This window comes from Ostrea edulis, chromosome 7 (genome assembly GCF_947568905.1).
Source record: "Ostrea edulis chromosome 7, xbOstEdul1.1, whole genome shotgun sequence".
NCBI classification, from domain to species: domain Eukaryota; kingdom Metazoa; phylum Mollusca; class Bivalvia; order Ostreida; family Ostreidae; genus Ostrea; species Ostrea edulis.
Genome location: NC_079170.1, coordinates 53,965,190 through 53,985,687, shown reverse-complemented (window position 1 = coordinate 53,985,687; position 20,498 = coordinate 53,965,190). Strand labels below are relative to the sequence as shown.

General features: G+C 35.9%; 2 protein-coding genes across 2 annotated transcripts in view; one reads left to right on the top strand and one right to left on the bottom strand.

Moving 5' to 3' along the window:
* Positions 1-5,380: 5,380 nt before the first annotated feature.
* LOC125654812 (potassium voltage-gated channel subfamily A member 1-like) lies at positions 5,381-7,577 on the top strand. The gene has a single exon (XM_048884900.2). It carries the CDS (start codon positions 5,816-5,818, stop codon positions 7,256-7,258), a length of 1,443 nt encoding a protein of 480 aa, XP_048740857.2. The 5' UTR covers positions 5,381-5,815; the 3' UTR covers positions 7,259-7,577.
* Positions 7,578-16,192: 8,615 nt separating this feature from the next.
* The window catches only part of LOC125654819 (uncharacterized), a 24,211-nt gene continuing 19,905 nt past the window's right edge, over positions 16,193-20,498 (bottom strand). Inside the window, exons 3-4 of the mRNA XM_048884909.2 lie at positions 20,042-20,218; positions 16,193-18,039 (exon numbers count right to left, since the gene is read on the bottom strand). Coding sequence (XP_048740866.1) covers positions 17,936-18,039; positions 20,042-20,218 — 281 coding nt within the window. The 3' untranslated portion in view covers positions 16,193-17,935. The remainder of the gene's footprint in view (positions 18,040-20,041; positions 20,219-20,498) is intronic.

Below are 20,498 nucleotides of genomic sequence, written 5' to 3'. Positions count from 1 at the left end.
AACTGGTGGGGATTACATTACTTATAGCTGGTAGGATTACATTACGTGTAACTAGTGGAGATTACATTACATGTAACTGGTGGGGATTACATTACGTGTAAATGGTGAGGATTACATTACCTGTAACTGGTATGGATTACATTACATTGACTGATGGGAATTACATTACATGTAACTAGTGGAGATTACATTACGTGTAACTAGTGGGAATTACATTACGTGTAACTAGTGGGGATTACATTACATGTAACTAGTGGGGATTACATTACGTGTAACTAGTGGGGATTACATTACATTAGCTGGTGGTAATTACATTGCATGTAACTGGTGTGGATTGCATTACTTGTTGGGGTTACATTACATGTAACTGGTGGGAGTTACATTAAGTGTAACTTTTATGGGTTACATTACATGTAACTGGTAGGGGTTACATTACGTGTAACTGGTGGGGATTACATTACGGGTAGCTGGTGGGATTACATTTCATGTAACTAGTTGGAATTACATTGCATGTAGCTGGTGTGGATTACATTACCTTTTGGGGGCACATTACATGTAACTGGTGGAGGTTACATTACGTGTAGCTGGTGGGATTACATTACATGTAACTGGTGGAGGTTACATTACATGTAACTGGTGGGGATTACATTACGTGTAGCTGGTGGGATTACATTACATGTAACTGGTGGAGGTTACATTACATGTAACTGGTGGAGGTTACATTACGTGTAGCTGGTGGGATTACATTACATGTAACTGGTAGGGGTTACATTACATGTAACTGGTGGAGGTTACATTACGTATAACTAGTGGGTATTACATTACCTGCAACTGGTGTAGATTACATTACATTAGCTGATGGGGATTACATTACATGTAACTAGCGGGGATTACATTACGTGTAACTGGTTGGGATTACATTACCTGTAACTGGCGGGGATTACATTGCATGTGATTGCGCCCACGACAAAAGGGTCCTTATGGCAATGTTTACCCATTTTCACTTTTTAACAGATTCGGATAGATAATAGGTAGATGATTCATGATATGTAACTTTATAGCCCTCCTTCACTTCTAAGACGTAATTTTATAGCCCTCCTTCACTTCTAACACGTATTTTACTTTATAGCCCTCCTTCACTTCTAACACGTAACTTTATAGCCCTCCTTCACTTCTAACACGTATTTTTCTGCGTTTGAAGCATTTATATATTCTATAGCATCAACGTAACGTCATGACGTTCTTGGCGTCATTCCGTAAAACAACAATTTAATCTGAAATAAACAAGGTGTTCTAAGTCTAATTTCATTTCCTTATATTGTTTGTGTGTGTATTGTGTGGAAAAAAAGCTCAAATGTTTAGGCACTTTTATTTGCGATTAATTTCACTAGAAATCTATGTGGAAATAATGTAAGTTCTCAATACAGCGCAGCAAAATTTTAAGAAATAGCAATCATGCCTTATAGCGGTAATCTTCACTGAGTATCTTCTGGAAGAAATGTACATTTCAGTAAAGCACGAGATTTTGTAGCATTTCTATTAAAGGTAAATAACAAACTCTATATTTTCTTCGCTTAAACTTCAAATCATATAGCCGGACTTTATATACATAAATTCAAAATATTGAATGGGCATTCAATGTGTTGTAATTGATAAACTACCAAAAACTGCGAAAAATGATGTACAAAGATGCAGTATACAGTATACACGTATCAACTCCACTCGATAATTATCAAAATTATGATAATCAAAGCCAAAAGTTTAATTGGTGCCGTAAACAATTGGTGCTCCGTCTGTGAAAAAGAAATTAAATGGTAGTGAAACGGAGAATTCAAACATAACAATTAACATGAATGGCTGCTATCAAAAGTTCCTAAAGGTTTTCGGAGTTAACTATAGATGGCCATGAAAGTCACTGAAAGCGAAATTCTTAATTCATTTCTTACAAATCATATTGAGAAGGGATCCCCGAATTACCTAGTATAGTTGTATTCAAAATAGAATTATTAAAAGTGTGTATGAAAATATGGCGATCAACTGGAAATATCATTTGCCGTGTTCACTTTTAAATTCTAAACAGTATGCGCATCCGTGTGCTTCCAGTTGTTTTGGTAGCATTGACCCATTAAATGAGAGAGGACAGTCTGGAACAGGCGAAATAGCATGTACCATTAATTTATTTCAGGATTTCCACAATTAAAGTTTTAAAGAAAACCCACAATGCAGTAATACAATATTAGCTACTTTAGGGTGTGACCAGATTTTGGAATTAGATAAACGACCTATCACGTTTTTTTCGTTAAGATGAGCGTATACATTATTGATATACAAGTATTTCTAATAAATAGTGTTAATTTCTTTGACTAAACTAAGTTTCGAATTCACTAACTTTTCGGTGTTTGTATGGATGAAATTAGTTACATCCCAATAAAACGCACGACCATTATTGACAAATTAGGATACCTAACAATGAATGAAAAATGTTCGATTTCACAAATCAAAGACTGGACTGTAAAGTTTAATCCATGTGAGCTAACGTATATACATTGTACATGTATTAGTATATAAAAAAAACCCAGACATATCAACATGTGTGACCCGTAAACCCTCCCAGCTATCTTGTATGAAAACAAATGGTCGGTCATACAGCTCATTAAGACTAGACTTGTGAGTAGTTTGTTGTATTATCACATACATTCCCCGCGGTATGGGCTCGTTAGCAAATAGCACACTAACAGCCAGGGATCGGTTACTGCATGAAACGACGGCGATTTGGATCCCCGAGAGTTCTCTTGTGTAAAAAGTATTATATATATATATATATATATATATATAAAGCACTAAATAATCACAACTAGGTACTGAAAATTTTCGCCCCAGCCCGGGATCGCACCAGCGACGTACGGCACCCACCGCCTAGCAAGATTGTCAAACCAGTGCGTAAGTCCACTCGGCCACAACGACTTCCCTAAAAAAGGAAGCTTTGTTATGCTCCTAAAGCGCTACTTATACACACTGATGCAATCCCACACAGTCGCTGTGTCATTCAGTGTTTAAGATATTTTATAAGGAGAGTGGATCTCTCGATGCAATTGTATAGAATATTTAATATAAAGCACAAACAAACAATTATAACACTCAACCTTACGTTTACCCCTAGGATCTAAACGATACATGTGAAAATCAATTAATTAATATATAAAGCATTAAATAATCACAACTATATATGGACATTTCAACTTGCAAAACGAATACAGTTACATTTCAAACTGTGATGATGAGCACAAAACGAAAACTATGTTCCAAGCCGATATATGGTGAACGTTTGTAAAATACTGCAAGCAGTTCTTTATAATTATAACTCAAATATCATATACATGGTGCTGTTTGTGCTAAAGTTGTTTTTTTAAATTTAGAATTGATATGAAAAATCATTAAAAAGTGTTGAACATTACGCCATCTTGAAAGATTACCGGTTTGTAGATTCTATGAAATTAAGGTTTACTTTTTGTACGTTTTCTCTCAGCTAAGCTTGTTTGGTTTGCGCGATCGACATTACATGTGTGGTGGTCAGACGGGTTCGATCGCCAGTGGCCAGGTAGCTCAATTGGTATAGCACCTGACTAGTTGAGATGCAGGGGCCCCGGGTTGAAATCACGGTGAGGTCTGTTGCATTTTCTGCCTTCCTGTTACATGTGGATGGAAGATTGATGTAACTCGGTCTTGTTACTCCATATAGAATTCCAAATATAAAGTGAAGGAGGGTGATATTTGAAATTTCAAGAAGAATGAAAAATTGAGAACAATCCAAGTGGCAGCGTAGTTATGGATGCTATTGTTTTGGAACGTGACAGCTGTATTAGGGGACAACTCTGGACAATGAATGAAACGGCGCTTACAGAGTAAATTAGTTATCGAGGCCCAAACAAGGGTGTACGGAATTCATTAAAAGAAACGGGGGTCGTTTTACTTGTATTTCATTTGACAGTTGTAGACAATAATTCCGGATTCTTCCCCGTGTTTCCTTTGGTCCAGTTCGTGTTCAAACGTTACATCTGACGTGTTCCGCGTTTATATAAATCCATATGCAAACTTTCCACATAGACTTCCACTACTATCAAACACATTCAATTCCCTTTTCACACAAATATGAATAATTTGATTTACTCACTCATGCTAATAGCAACAAAACTCAATATCACGAGGAATTACCCTTGATCGGTTACTCTGTTAGTAAGGATCAGACCATTTGATTCCGATATTATTCATCGGAAAGTCTCCACTCGAAACGTTGTTTAATTAATCCGTGATTATACTCCATTAATAATGTTTTATTATCTATGACTTTCGTGCACCGGAGGGGCAATTCTTAAACAAAACTCGGCATTAGTATTCAAGTAAGGGAATTGACACAAAGCGCAGTCATGTTGTAATAAATAGATAAGTATGCAAATTCTAACAAACGAGTCCCTTTTCCATTTATGACATACGAAATATCAGACAATATATATTATATAAGCAAAATGTGTAATATATATATTATATATATATATATATATACTGGCTTTTCCCTGGTGCAAGAATAGGTCAAGTAAGTACGAAACAAAAAATATTTAATTATTTAAAAAAATATATATATAAGTAAACTCATTAACGTGTTCCTTATTTTTGGAATGAATTAACAGAATCTGTTACATAATGGGACAGGTCCTAATAAAGTAGGATAAGCTCCGAGGTCCGGGAAAACGGTGGTGTAAATGGATGCTCAATAAATCTACCTGATGGGCTGCTTTCACGAAAACCAAGAGTACCATGTCTATTATTTGTCGATATTATACCTTCTCGTTAACCCGCCTTCAGATGCCCGATGCTGCTTGTGTAATAACGAAGGAGATCAGCCATGCATTTTGTCGCGCTGGGATATACTGGAGATCTCTTGGGTCACTAGATGAAGCCTTTACAAGTAGCATATGAGGTGTAAAAAATGCATTGAAATCGTGTTGTCACTGAACTCTGATACATTGGCCATCATAAATTGATATGCGGCGCATTTGATGCAATGCGTTTGGTTTGTGAATTGAATACATGTACCAAAGTTTGTGAAAAATGACGAAACGATGAGAAAAGGGGAAATATTGTGAATTTGATTGTATACGGAGTGAAGACGTAAGCGACTTTTAAATTGCTTGAAAAGGGATTTTCACTGGGCTTTAAATATGTTTCCTTCAGTTAGAAACTCTGCATTTAATTGGACAAATTGTAGTCTAACAAATATTTCACTACTTACGTTCTGTATTTGTATACTGGATTTAAATTCATCTTGCACTCGAGGTAAGTGTGGGATTTTTCAATCACATTTGTTGTCCAGAAGGTCGAACAAGGGCTTCTGCAATGGATTCCTTTATTCGGAGAAGTGTTTACAATATGTGAAAGTATTACAGAAAGTATATTGGCTTCAGATTCATTATACCTTAAGTGTACCTTAGAATAGGGCTAGATCACCAGTGAGCAAATGAACTAAATGATGGACTTGCCAATTTCACTTTCTTCTGGGATTAAAGTTTTATTACTTCGATTATACTGTGTATCAACTGTTATTTAACTCTGTAAATTACGGACGTTAATCTTCTTCCATATTTGTCCACGTGACATTAGATTATATATAAGTGAGGGATTAATGAGACCATTCTATTTTTTAACAGTTAGAGGAATGGGACACGTAGCGACACTTACGACGTGGCTGTGTTTTGTGATTATGTGATGCATATCTTGGAAATTGTACCTATTGTAGTGTGGTAGCAAAAAATTGCTGATTATGCATTTCGTGGCGAGAAATACAGCCGGCGAAGCTCCGGGGCTGCGACCCCCTAGCCATCTCCTTAGTCCTAATGTGTATGGGCACCGATACCGATCGAACTCTAACGACTCCAAGCACAGCTGGATCAAGTTCAAGCTCGCCGGATCCGGATCCCAGATCATCCCCACTAGTGATAATGAGGGTACTGATGACGAAGTGGACTTTGACGAAAACCAGGATCTCACGCAAGAGTTTGTCAAAAGCAAGGAATTGACGAAAGACCACGACTGTTTAAAGGAGGGCTGCAATCGTGTAGTCCTCAATGTAAGTGGTATGCGGTTCGAAACCCAAATGCGGACTCTTAATCGCCTCCCACACACTCTTCTTGGAGACAAAGAGAAGCGAGACAAGTTTTGGGATCCGCGTACACATGAATACTTTTTTGATCGCCATCGACCTAGTTTTCCTGCCATTTTGTATTTTTATCAAAGCGGTGGCAGATTAGAAAAACCAATCGAAGTGCCAAGTGATATTTTTCTCAATGAACTTCAGTTCTTTGAACTAGGTAAGAATGTGATTAACTCTTACAAAAAGAAAGAGGGATTCATCGTGGAAGCCGAGGAAACCTTCGACATGCCCAAAGGAGTTTTTCAAAGGCGAATGTGGGAATTATTCGAATACCCAGAATCTTCATTACCAGCCCGTATTTTAGCGGGGTTTTCAGTATTACTAATTGTGGCTTCCGTCACCACTTTTTGTGTAGAAACTCTCCCAGTGTTCGATGGGACGCAATGCGTCAACACGACACATTTTTCCGACAACGGTACGGTTCAAATGATGCCAAATTTTGGACATCCACTTTTCATCATCGAGTCCATTTGTATTGCATGGTTTGTGATGGAACTGATCTGTAGATTTATATTTTGTCCCTCCAAATTGGCGTTTCTGAAAAATATTATTAATTGGATTGACCTGGCTTCCATAGCCCCGTATTTTCTATTTATGATTGTTTTCTTCGTCACTTGGAAATGTGATCAATCCAACCAAGGGGGTATTCTTTCCGTCCTTCGAGTGTTTCGCGTTGTTCGCATATTTAAATTAAGTAAACATTCGGAAGGCCTCAAAATTCTAGGAAAGACGCTACAGACCAGTATGAGAGAACTTAGCATGTTTGCGTTGTTTATAGCGATAGGTATCGTGATTTTCGGCGGTGCTATATATTATGCCGAATTACAGGAACCACAATCCTTTTTCACCAGTATTCCAGATGCATTTTGGTGGGCAGTTGTTTCCATGACGACTGTGGGATACGGGGACGTTTATCCCAGGGGAGTTATAGGAAAACTAGTCGGAAGTCTTACAGTGTTATGTGGATTATTAGCCATCGCGCTTCCGGTTCCGGTAATAGTAACAAATTTTAATAACTTCTATAGAAATTCGATTCATAAACACAAGTCGTAATAACAACAGATTCGGCGGGAAATTATTCCGTATATTATATATACATGTATGATCGATCAAGTATATCGAGACTTGCTGATTCATGAGATGTACGGAAGTATCATAATATTATGTACAATTTTGCAGTTGGGCTTAACCCAAGAACTGTAAAGACTCTTCAACAAATCTGTGATATATGCGTTTGAAACCAGTCCATTTTCTTCCAAGTCTTTCTAATTTTACCACGATACACGGTGCATAACGTTGTTTGTTTTGAACCCACAATGTTAACATCACATTTTTGATGTGTAAAAATATAGCATTACAATTAAATTTAATCGATAGCTTTCCTGTTATCTTTTCTAAGGTTTATTTTTGCGTAAAACTGTTTTGTGCTATATATGCCAGTGAACTATATCGAAAAATGGCGGAATTGCAAAATATGCTGAAGAAAAATAGTAATTCGAAAACAGATTTTTTAAATAAGAGCACACATTATTTAACATCAATATTTTTCATACAATGGTCAAAATATTTTTATTTGGGATCCATCAACGGCACACTTCAAAAGTGATTTAAAAGCTTACCAAGACCATTAGCCCTTTTCACATTATTTCTAAAATTCCTTTTTAAATTTTCGTCTTCAGAATATTAAAACAACTTTTTTTGCCGACAGTATGGTCAAAACAAAGGAAAATCGGTTGAGAATCTTAATATTTTTATTCAGAATTTTACATATTGAAGAATTTTCGTACACTTGAAACTAAAGATTTTGTGTTGAACCCGTTTGCAACGCGAATTTGGCATCGATGCAAAGACCACTCATTTAGACATATTGTGTAATGCGCTTGGAACTGAATATTTGGGGGTTATAAACATTCTATATCAATTTTGGAAACGAACTGAAGACCTTCTTCTATCTGAAAATCCAATGTTGTTGATCTCTTATTTTCTCTATACCAGACTCCATCTGATGTACAGTATTGTCTATATTATGTTTTACAATCAACATCCGGGCTTTTGGGACTGTTTGACCCCCAGAACGAACCACTTCTAATCAATACAATGTTGTACAAAGCGAGTTAAACAATAAATATTTAATCCAATAAGGATTGTATTTATCAATGATAGACCATTTATCTGTTATCGAGGGAGATTATCTGAAAATAGGCATGCAAATGTGCACATTTGAGAGAGAAGAAGTTTTTAATTAACTGAGACTGCTGTTGTAAGTTTTATTGATAATTTCTAGCAGTGTAACATCTTTGGAAAAGAAAGGAAAATTATCATTATTTGTGGAAAAATAAATAATGTCAATATTCCGGACAACTGACACTAATGATGAATATGATCGGTACTTTTAGTTTTATAGAAATGGAACTATCATCTGCAATTTGACATGAACTTCACTTTGTTCTACATGAGTTCTTTCAGTGTGAAAAATATATAACAATGTTACATTCAACAGTTGCTCCTCTTCTCGACTCTGTTATAAAGTTTTAGCGTTCCGTTGTTTAACTGCGGAATAGTTCCGATATCCCTTATTAGCTACAGATATTGTAGCTCTGAGGAAAAAAATATCAGAAAGCTACAGATCATATATATAGAAAACAACAGTTACTTTAATTCACACTGCAACTTTTTGTGCGCACAATTGAGTTCTAATATCGCCGTATTCGTGCATCACCGGCTCAAAGATTCCAAACATATTTTCCAACTACACTTGTGTCAAGACACACCTTCAAACATCCATCAAAGACTTAGAGCTGTGAGTTTAATTCAATACTTAAAACTGCTTAAACAATAGTTTATAGTTTTATCAATCGAACGGGGATGATTTCATCCAGAGCATTTGATTAAAAATTTGCTGTAAAAACATTTAACATAGACATATAGACTTTAAGTGAATTCGAATTGACTTGCAACCTAACATGGCTACATCAGCACATTTTTAGGAAGCCGTGAGTTTTCGGTTCGCATTGGGATGTAATGAATGTTTGATACAGGTGTGTTGGGAAAATAGGGAAAAGATACACTGTAAATCAAAGGTTTTTGTACAGGGTGGATCTGTAGCTCTGGTACTTCCACAGTTTTACGTTCATCTATGTACATTTACAAGTAGCCAAATCACTTAATTGTGATCTTTGAATGACTATGTGGGAAATGTTTCATGTTAAAGTTTTATTCACTGGTTCAGAGACTAACTTCAGATATCCATGTATATTGGACCTAGATATGAAAATTTGCAAATAAACTTAACCTGTCTGCTGATTTCTTTGCAAATTCCAAATTTATATATATTTGGTAGTTCCTTTAAATATAATAAAATGGAAGACCCAATAGACGAAACCATCGCAACTCATCCGGTCTTCCCGGCAAGCTCGAGAAAGGCGCCTCCAGGTTGTTTCTCCTGCTTCGAGGTTGTTTCTCCACTTGTCGGAAAAATGCGATTCTACACGAAATTGCCTTTCGTTTTCTCTTCTTTTTTTTATTGGAAAGCTTGTAAAAATGTTAAATTGTACGTAAATTAGATCAGTACTTAATCATCTCCCTTGTAAAGACCAGCATTTCAACCAATGGAAATATTGTAAATTTTCATATCATGTATTTTTCAATAATCACCATTGAGAGGAAATACATAGTTCGGAGACAGAAAGAAATTTCAACCATGTATATCGTCTGCACGAAAGATGGTAATTGTGACGTGTAACAGAGCGGATTTGCCAAAAATATTCAATAATAATAATGATACACTAATATAAAACTATTTTCCACAATTTAGACTGAACTAACTGCTGAAAAAATTATTTGTTCTGATTCGTTGGATAAGGCCTGAGAATAACTTCTGAGAACCGTTAAAGAGAAAAAAATAATTAAACAATTGATTACAACTTTGAGACGGAGCAATGATTTTTGGCTAATAAAAGCTCTAGATGGGATATCCATGGAAAACTTGTTGATTCAGATGCTGGCTCTCTTAACTAAGTATGTATCTTTTATTATAAAGATTGTCCTTATTATTAGTGAGATAGGGAAGGAAAAGCTTGTTCAGCCACGTCTAATCCCTGTCTTACCTAACTTGTGTGCAGCTTGTCTAATGAGGAGCTATGATGATGGTGAAGATTTAGAATGCAGACTGCCCAGTAGGGGCCCTGCTACACTAGGTTTGCTGCGGCGAAGCGACGATGGTGGTGGACCCTCGGATCCCCTGGGAACGTGGACGGGTATTCTTTAAGGTCCGGGGATGGTTGGGTCCTCCAGAAGGTGGTGGATGGGTCCATCTCCTCTTCCTACAGTCGATCGCCCGCGGATCCCCACAGTATATTCGGGGGAAAGGCTTCTTGAAGATACATGTAGCTTGCTATTCTTCATCTGTGGTCGATCGACCCTCGGATCTCCCTCAGTAAAATCGGGGAGACGGGGATGAGGAGCTAAAAATGACTGCGATCTTCAAGGTATCACACCGGTTATTATTTTCAATATATATTACTATAAAGGGAAAAAATCATTAAAAATCAGTTTGCAGAATTGATGCCGAATAACGCAGTCTGAAATGTTCAATGTTACCTGCCTCGTCTGCAGACACCAGAAAAACACCACCCTACGCGGCATTTTCGTGAAAAAAATTACCCGCAAACAAGATTACCCCCAAATTCACGTGTTTTTCACATGTGTGTAAACAGCCAGAGTGCACCTCAGGAAGTAGCCTCAGCTACCAACAGCAAATAGTTCCTTTGTATACACTTGGTTATTGCTACAAATAACACAAAATTTCCTAATCAGGGGTTTAAAAATTAAGAGAAAAGAAGAAGAGGAAATGAGAAAATCGCGCAAGAAAAAAACATTCTTTTAAATATACGGAACTACAATTACCGGTGTGATACCTTTATATACTACCTAGACTGATTTTGATTGGATGATAACCTTTCTTAGTTTTCATTGCATAAAAGAGTTCTAACATATCGATCTGAATTTTCTCTGATCATCACAGTAATTATCATTCATATACTGCCATGTCACATTTAGTACTACGGAGATATACAAATTTAGTTACTTTGAGTATTCGATAACATAGCTTAGACAAATGCATGTAATGAGTTTCGCAGTCTTTCTTGTAAAATAGATCGACTTCGTCAAAGCGGAAGTAAACAATAATTGCCTGCATACATTACATTTAGGCGACAGGGGATGCTTACTCCTCCAAGGCTCCTGATCCCACCTCTGGTGTGTCCAGGGGTCCGTGTTTGCCCAACTATCTATTTTGTAATGCTTATGGGAGTTATGAGATTGATCACTGTTCGTTATCTTCACCTTTCATTTGATAGTCTGATTTAAACAATTTCTTTCAGTTGCGGTTATTTTTATGTGTGACGTACCGACAATGTAAATATAAACAATAGTAAGTTATCATAGATCATGTGGTCGTCTACATAGTTCGCATATACATGTAATTAATACATGTACACACGCTGTACCCAAGCGTAGAAGGAGATACTAAATGTAAAGCCACATCTCGTAAAAATCTCATAAATATCAGGGGCGGATCTAGGAATTGTGATTATGGGAGGCGCCACTTTATGAGGCAGTGGGTCCAGGGCAAAGCCCTGGTGGGGTCCAGGGGGCGAAGCCTCCGGAAACTCCTGGATTTTACAGATTTTATGGGGCTTGAAATATTTCTCCTATTTAGTCATTTGTACTATTTTCTATTGTACTATTTTTTGATAAAGTGAAATTAATCAAATCACCCAAATTTAAAGGGGTTTTTTTTTTGGAAAAAATGAAGTTCTCCCAATAAAGTAATTCAAGAAATAAAAAAAAAATTGTCATTTATTTTTCCGGGAGTGGAAAATTTTTTTGCTTCTTTTATCGTTTAGTACACTTTCCGAAACAAGATACCGCGATTTACCTTAAATTTGAAAATTTTAGGGAGAAGGGGGGGGGGGCTGCGCCCCCTCTAAATCCGCCACTTAATATGGAGGTTAACATGCCGACCTTGTTGTTTACACATTAAGTAATAAATTCTTTGGGGCTTTATGTTGAACACCATACAAAGGTATATCCATAATAATCATGGGCAGCACATGAGGTCTTGAATAAGATTTCTGCTGAATGCAATTTCTATAAAAGAGTATACATGCTTATGTCATTGAACAAAATGATAGGTAGATACACATACAATTAGGATATTCAATAGTATGCCTGTAACATGCACGGATCCAGGATTTTTTCCGGGAGTGAGGGGACAAATTTTTGGCAGAAAAAAAACCCTTTAAACTAAGCACCTGGGTATTATGGACCAATGATCATTAAAAGGGGGCGGTGTTGAAATGCCTACAAGTTAAATCAATCAATCATTAAAACAGTACTGTACATGTAAAAGGGGGCGGTGTTGAGATGCCTATAAGTTACATACTGATTTTCCATTTATGCCCCGGAGAAATAAGATGTGAATTCCAAACTTTTCGTCATGTGCTGATGTTTTCTGGTAGGGAATATTATTTAGCCAAAGAGACTTGATTGAAATAATCTGGGTTTCCATTGCAGTTTCCTTTTGGTCAAATTCTAATGATAAGCGAAGCGGTGACAGTCGGGGCCTTTATGACGAATACCTTCAGTTAAAGGTTTCCATTGTCCAGATGTTGTTGGCAAAATAGTGAAGGTGTAAATAATTAAAACGTCCAATCCTTGCCTATAGTTAAACTTCGAGTATGAATAGCATTGTTATTTCAATCACCGGTAATTACGAAAGGAGGATGTCACGAGAATCGTTCTTTTTTATATTCCGTTGAGAACACTTTGTTTGTACATACATTGTAATTATTTCATGATAATTATAGTGTGTGTGTGTGTGTGTGTGTGTGTGTGTGTGTGTGTGTGTGTGTGTGTGTGTGTGTCTGTGTGTGTGCCGGTCAACCCATCCCCCAACTCCTCTCTAGATCCTGCACTGGTAGGGATTGACTGCCCTTTGATGAATGCCTTGCAGAAACAATGGACGGAGTTCGATCTTTATATACACATGTATACGATGACCTCTTCAGGAATCATTATAATTTTGTTATAATGAAGATTGAATTGAGGAATTTAATTTGTAGTGTGTCTAAACATATCGATTACAAAAGCTGTTCAGATCGACTTTATTGGAATGCAAGGTTGCAACTAGATCGATAAAATGATGTTTCCCATCAAAACTTACCATTAAAAGAAAACTAGTTGAGGAATTCAAAATTAGTACAATGAGAATTTTTGAGAAGTTCAAATTTTAAGATATTTAAAATTTGCACATTCATGACGACTAGCGGAGGAAATTAAAATAAAAGATTTCAAATTTGTACAGGATCAGTCGAGGTATTCAATGTGACAAATATCCAACTTTGCATACAACAGCAAGCTGGGGGAATTTGATATTGAAAGGAATTTAACTTGCTGAGAAATGTGGAAATCAAAATCTGTATATGGGGTCAATTTTTGAAAGAAGGTGTTGCATGTCTCGTGGTGATTTCCCTAGAGTTGTTGCGTGAAAGATCAATAAAATAAAGTTATTCAAAAATATAATAAAACCAACTTGGAACTCATGCATCTCTTTATCCAAACATTTTTGAAAATAAGTTTAAAAGACGGGTATTGACCAGAATTTGTCAAAATAATTTTAGTTTAGATTAAACAATAAACAATTTATATGCTGTTTAGTATTAAACTACATTGGTATTCCCGAATTTCAGAAAAACTGCCTCCGTGAAACAAAATACAAGCGTGAACATGCTCTTCGAGTTTTTCACTAAAAACTGTCGCTTTCAAATTTTGTTTCACTGGAGCATTTGTTTGTAAATTTAAAATCACTGATGTTATTTTCCATTTCACCTGTACATTAATTTTCCATTTGAAATTATGATCTACTGCGTAGTTCTGTGGTTAAGGATGCCAACTTTTAGATATAAAGATATGTTTCATATTTTTAAAGGATCGGGTTCGAAACCCTGACGGACATACGATTTTTTCATATTATGTTTTCAATTCGAATTTCTGTTTACTACAATGTGCCGAGTTACACTGTTTAGTTTGTTGTACTGTAAACGACTTCTTGTCCAAGATGTGAATGGGACTCACATCAAACATGCCGAATACAGCATGTGATACCTGTGTTTTATTAGTCAAGGCTGCTGACGAGAACTTGTATGTTTTCTGAATAAAAGGGTTGCCATTAGTACTGGGGAATCCTACAGGTTTAAATCTGGGTGAAGGTCATTTTTCTCGGTCACCAGTGTTTAAATACCCGGCACGGAGTCCCAATTAGAGAGACTTACCGCTTCTGTGGAACACACACTTTTGTACTTTTAATTAAAAATAATTTGGAAGCTTATAACATTATATTTAGTAGTAGACTATTCAAAATTGTGCAGTTCAATCTTCGTAGGAAACCCACGGTCCGTAAACGGAGAGCGACCGACCGTGGGTTTCCGACGATGTAGTTCAATATGCATGTAGCCTAGTTGCCAAATACTTGGAAAATGGGTATGTACAGTAATTTGGAAATTTACTTGTAATTGCTTAATGATTAGGAGGAAAAAAATGTGTATGAAGTCGAATTCCACAAGTTATGTCTTTAAATAGCGTTTGGTTTGGTAAACGGGGAAAAATGAGCGATGAATTTTATCGAAACTTTTTTTTATTGGGGGTGAGGTGGGATAATGCTTCAATGTTCAAATTGTTCAAGATAATAGAAAAAACTCAACAAGCAACTATTTCCTTCTATGTTGCTTGGTCGACAAATTGAAATTACCTTATTAACATACACTCAGCGCCGGAATTACAAATCTTGAGTTTTCACAAACAGTCGCATTCAGCACCACGATAGTTTATATCATCGTGAAACATGTCGGAATTAATTCATTTATGGCACAGAGTCTTATAATGATAAATCATCGTTTTCTCTCCTTTGCATTTTAGATGGACGATAACGCTTTACTTTCTGATGATTCTAGTGGTTTACTTGTCATGCTTCGATCAAAACATTGATTTCTTATATTTACAACAGCATACGACGGAAAGAGAAGAGAAGAGATTTTATATTCATGTAGGAAGAAATCACGAGACCAATATTCATATATTTTAACATAATAACTAATTACGAGATAATTTTATTGTAATTACAAGATACATGTATATACTCGTAATTACGAAATAATTTCTCGCATTCCGAGACAGTGGAATGTGAATTTATTTATTTTTGTACATGATACTAAAAGGTTTTCATACTTAACGATACATACGTTTACTAACAGCTTTATGTAAAAAGAAGGGAGAAAAAACTTGTGAAATTTAAGTGAAAGCTATATTTGATTTCATCCCAGATGAAAGGAATAGTTTAAAATTATCGGTTCAATTTTGACTAATTTAACAATGGGACATATTTGTATAGTGTATGCATTGCGCGCGCCTTCGTCACAAGTGGTCGGGAAGAGTTAAGTTTTGGCAACGAGTTCATCGATTGTATATATAAATAAATAGGAGATTTAGGACTATCACATTGAACTCATTTATGCTAGATTATGTGTAAAACACAAACGGGTAGACAGATCCAGGAATTGCGGTTAAAATAGCACGTTGTATTTTGTATAAATCGCAACTTGTACTGTTGTACATTGGATAATCTTATAGTTTCCATTTATAACGTCCATCTCTTATTCACAATTCCGACCCACCTTTACACACTACAAAAATGTACATGTAATAGTACCCTCACTTTACCAAATCGCCTTTGTTGGTGTACTTTTGTTTTCCATACAATGTATAATGTACCATCAATCTATCATCACTCCTGTCTATTACCAAGCCAAGAGACACTGAAAACTGCAAAAAATAGCCGGGTTTTCATTGGTGTAATGACACAAGTTTCCCCGTTTTTTAAAAACAGTTTTAATATTACATGTACACTGAAAACAAGACACAAGATAAGACTGACGTCAGCGAGCATGTTTTATTTATACCAAAAAAAAACATACACATGTATACCAAACATCAGCCGATAGACAAGTATACACACATACAAGCAAATATACATACAACTGACAGCGTACAAATAGCGAGCCCAAAGAACGTCAGAAAAAGAAAGTTGGAAAATTTCAACAAACGCTATGGTCGCCTGGTTTTGGCTTATATTGGTTATAATAGCACTATTATGCTGTTTGTAGAAACTCATTAAATCATGCCTGTAACAAAATCAGAAGTGAAACTACGACGTACATGACATTGCAATTGTGAGGAGTACATTCAAAGGACATGTCTCTAAACAATGGAATCAAATCAGCACAAAACAAAAACTGAAAACAAGGAAGGCGAGGACATTTTTGATTACTAGTTTGATACATAAATGTACTAGACAATTTTCAAAATTTAATATTTATCTTTTTTCTTCGCTTTTATCATAATTATGGGGAACCTCACAAGCAATTTCCAACGGGTGTACTCGCATGTTTGCACGAAAATGAAGAAATAAAAAGCTGTATGCATAAAATAATAATGATAATTAAAAAAACATGTACACGTATACCTTTGAACGTAAATAGATAAAAAAAAATCTCTCCAAGACTTGCACGAAATACACATTGCACATGAAAAATGGATATCTTCTCCAGCATTTTGATTGTGAACACTTATATATAACAAAAACAAACTACAACTGTTTCCAAATAATGCGTCTATCGATCTCATTCCCGAGACTCACGATCTTCTATTTTTTAAAACTAATTTTATGAAAATTTTGTTACTTTACGGATTTTTTTCTAAGTCTACTTTTATTATTTCGTTAATATCATCGACATCGTAAAGAAGTTTCAGAAACTGGAGAGAAGAGGGGGTTATGAATTAAAATAAAATATCCCAGAGATCCGCATATAAATCGAATTTCGTATTGTGAGAAAGATGGAATGGCGAGAAATCGGTTGATTAAAAGCTAAAATGTAAATAAAATGTAAACACTTCATAACGAAAGCACACCATACCGAGTACAACATTATATATACAGATAAAGGCTGCCACGTAATACAGGTCAAGTAAAATTACAATTTCTCTCTGAATCTCGGAATACTGGCGACTCAATTCCATTATATACACACTCTCTAAGAGTTATCTTTCTTTAGCCAATGGACACGATCAAAGATCGATAACTCTTAAAGACGTTACCCAACCCACCCCTACAAAACATGCGCTACATTACAAGTACAGACGTAAGTTTCTCAAAACCACCGTCTGTTGAGGTATGATCATTTCTCCAGTGAATAGAGAATGAAATTGAAACAAGAAAACACACTGATTATCCATATAGTGTTGGTGAAAGTAATCTATCTAAGTTGAAAGGCCTTCTATTTCAATTGCTGGGAAGACATAAACTACAAGAGTATTGTCATACATTCCTGACTTATATATAACTTTCAACAAGATCGCACAACGAAGCTTAGAGGTAGTTCATATGGAAGAGTATTTATAATAATGAACTCCGAAATTTGCAAAAATAAAAAAAAATCAATACGAACCACAGTATTTGCCATATTGCTGATGGATGGCACTTTGGAATGACAATGGTTATTTCGGATTCACCGTTCTCATCTATGATATACTTATAAAGTACACACATTTCTTAAAGCGATAACATTAACGACAAGTGATAATTCATTAAATATCCTACAATTATGTTCTTTATACTCAAACCAACAAATAACCCAGAATGGTAGAAATTGTTATTATCAAGGTCATGGGTGTCAAGGTCGATACTCCGTTATCGCCATCTTTGACTTGAGGCCTGACACCTGAAACGAAACAAAAAATATCTGAAAATTATGAAATTAACTTTTAGTAACATTCTCATTTTATTGAGTAGTTTACTTTATACAGTGAAAAACAATGGAAAGAAATTCCCGACTGAAGTTATTAAGTGCACCTGGTGTTCGATAAAAATGCTTCTCAAGAAGTTTTGGTTGTATTTTGTTTTACGTCCCATTTGAGAAGTTTTCACTCATGCAGAGACTGTAGATTAAGTACCACAAATTTTGACCTATACAAGGCGATATTACGACCGTAGTAGTGAGGGCTCTTTCCTGTACTTATGTTTTACTTCGTTTTAAGGTCATATCCGAAAGACCCGTAATTCTAACTTTTAATGCGAAGAAAGTCCCTACCTACATTAAACGTCTTAGGATCAATCAAAGTACTGTAAGAACTCAGAGGTGTTAAACCTAACGGAAAATTGTAAAATACTTCATTTCTACACATTGTAGTTTCTGTTTCGAAATGTTGTTTGGAATTTATCCTGAACCCATTACCTAAAGATAGATGTTACATTTTATGGACAAACTTCAATAACGATGCTCTTTTTTTTTTTCTTTTTTGTATTTAAGAGTCATTCATTTTGTTTTTCCTATCATCGTTAGTTCGTTGCTGATTGAAAATGTATGGAGCATTCTCATATATACATCATTAAAAATGTAAACAATGTGGTGCGTCGCGTATGAAAAAATCCTTTTCTTATTATCAAGAATTATCCACATTGTATGATAAAGTAAGTAATATTAATATATAACAATCATCGTCGGATACCCACGGCGGATCCAGTCTTCTACCCATCACCCGTGGGTATCCGACGATGCATTACAAGAGGCCCACAGGCCTTATCGGTCACTTGAATACTATTTGAAAGTATCACTAGTCCCAAGGGCAATGAAATCTAGAAATAAAATTCCTGTTCTGAATATCTAAGCTGAATTCTATTATCCCACTTCAGACTTTGTAGGTAATTGATTGGATAAAAGCTAATCACATCACGCCCTGACTCCGTCCGGAGTTTCAATTGAGTATCAATAGCATTAAAGTAGATATCACTCATATGCTTTGCACATATACACTATATATAGTTTGATCCCACCCTTGAGTCAGAACCTCTACCTGGGGATCCTGAAAGTTACAATTTCGGTAGAGGCCTTCCTGCTCTATATCACTGTATTCAGTTTTTCTTAAAGATACCAGTTGTAGAGAAGAAGAGTTTTGAAAATTGGTAAATTTTAGCAGTTTTTGCCCCATTCCTAAGGGCCTGGGGGTGCAGGGGTCCTGAAATTTACAATTTATGTCCCTCTTGTCCAAACGATGTTTCATACCAAATTTGAAAAGAATTGGAAAGGTAGTTATCAAGATGAAGTTAAACAATTATATTGTTCACACATTTAATAACTTACTATTTTGGCCCCACCCTAATACCAAAATCCTACCCCTGGGATCATCAAATTCACAATTTTGGTAAAGGACTACATGCTCTTTCTAAATATACATTTATTTTAAATCTAGTATTAATACCACTAAAGGAGATGTTATCAAAGTGTTTAAACATAAACACTATATACTAAGTTTGGCCTAGCCCTGGGGTCAGAACCACCATCCCTGGGATCATGGAATATACAATATTGTTAGAGGCCGTCCTGGTCTACATCACTATGCGATTACAATGTATAGAAGATTTTTGTAATTTGGTCAATATATGGCAATTTTGTCCCACCACTAAGGCCCCAGGGGTGCAGGAGTCCTGCAATTTACAATTTATGTCCCCCTTGTCCAAAAGATGCTTCATACAAAATTTGAAAACAATTGGAATAGTAGTTATCAAGAGGAAGTTACAAATGTTCAATTGTTAACGCACGACGAACGACGACGGATGACCAATTGTAATAGGTCACCTGAGTTTACTCAGGTGACGTAAAAACTACGGGGACATATAAAGTATAGAAAAGGTTGAATACTAAATGAATGAATGTATACACTCACTATACAATTCTTTCTTCGTCGTTGGGTTGGGTTTTGCTGTTGTTGGTTCTGGTTCCGGTGTGGGTGGCTGTGTAGGGGCTTCCGTTTTGATCGTCTTTGTAGTTGGTTCTATGTACCTAACGCATTCATCCCCGGCATAAGGACAGATATCATCTAAATAATCGGCTTCTGGATGGCCTATAACACAACAATTTATCCAGTGATATAATTCTACTCTAAAGCATAGCCTCATGGAATATGGACCTACAACAACTAATCTAATAAATTTTGTCAAAACGAAATTTTTTCACAGGATAATACATGTATCAATCGAAAAGTACGACATATCTATCGACTGCATTTATGGACTTCAAAATTGCATTAATTGTAATTGTCTTCATATGTGTGTATGTGTATATCAAATAAAATGGCGAACTGACAAAAAATACTACATGTATTAGATGTCGACTTGCTCAGG

Excerpts from the sequence above, each read along its gene's own strand:
- LOC125654812 (XM_048884900.2), top strand. The coding sequence starts at position 5,816 with ATGCATTTCGTGGCGAGAAATACAGCCGGCGAAGCTCCGGGGCTGCGA.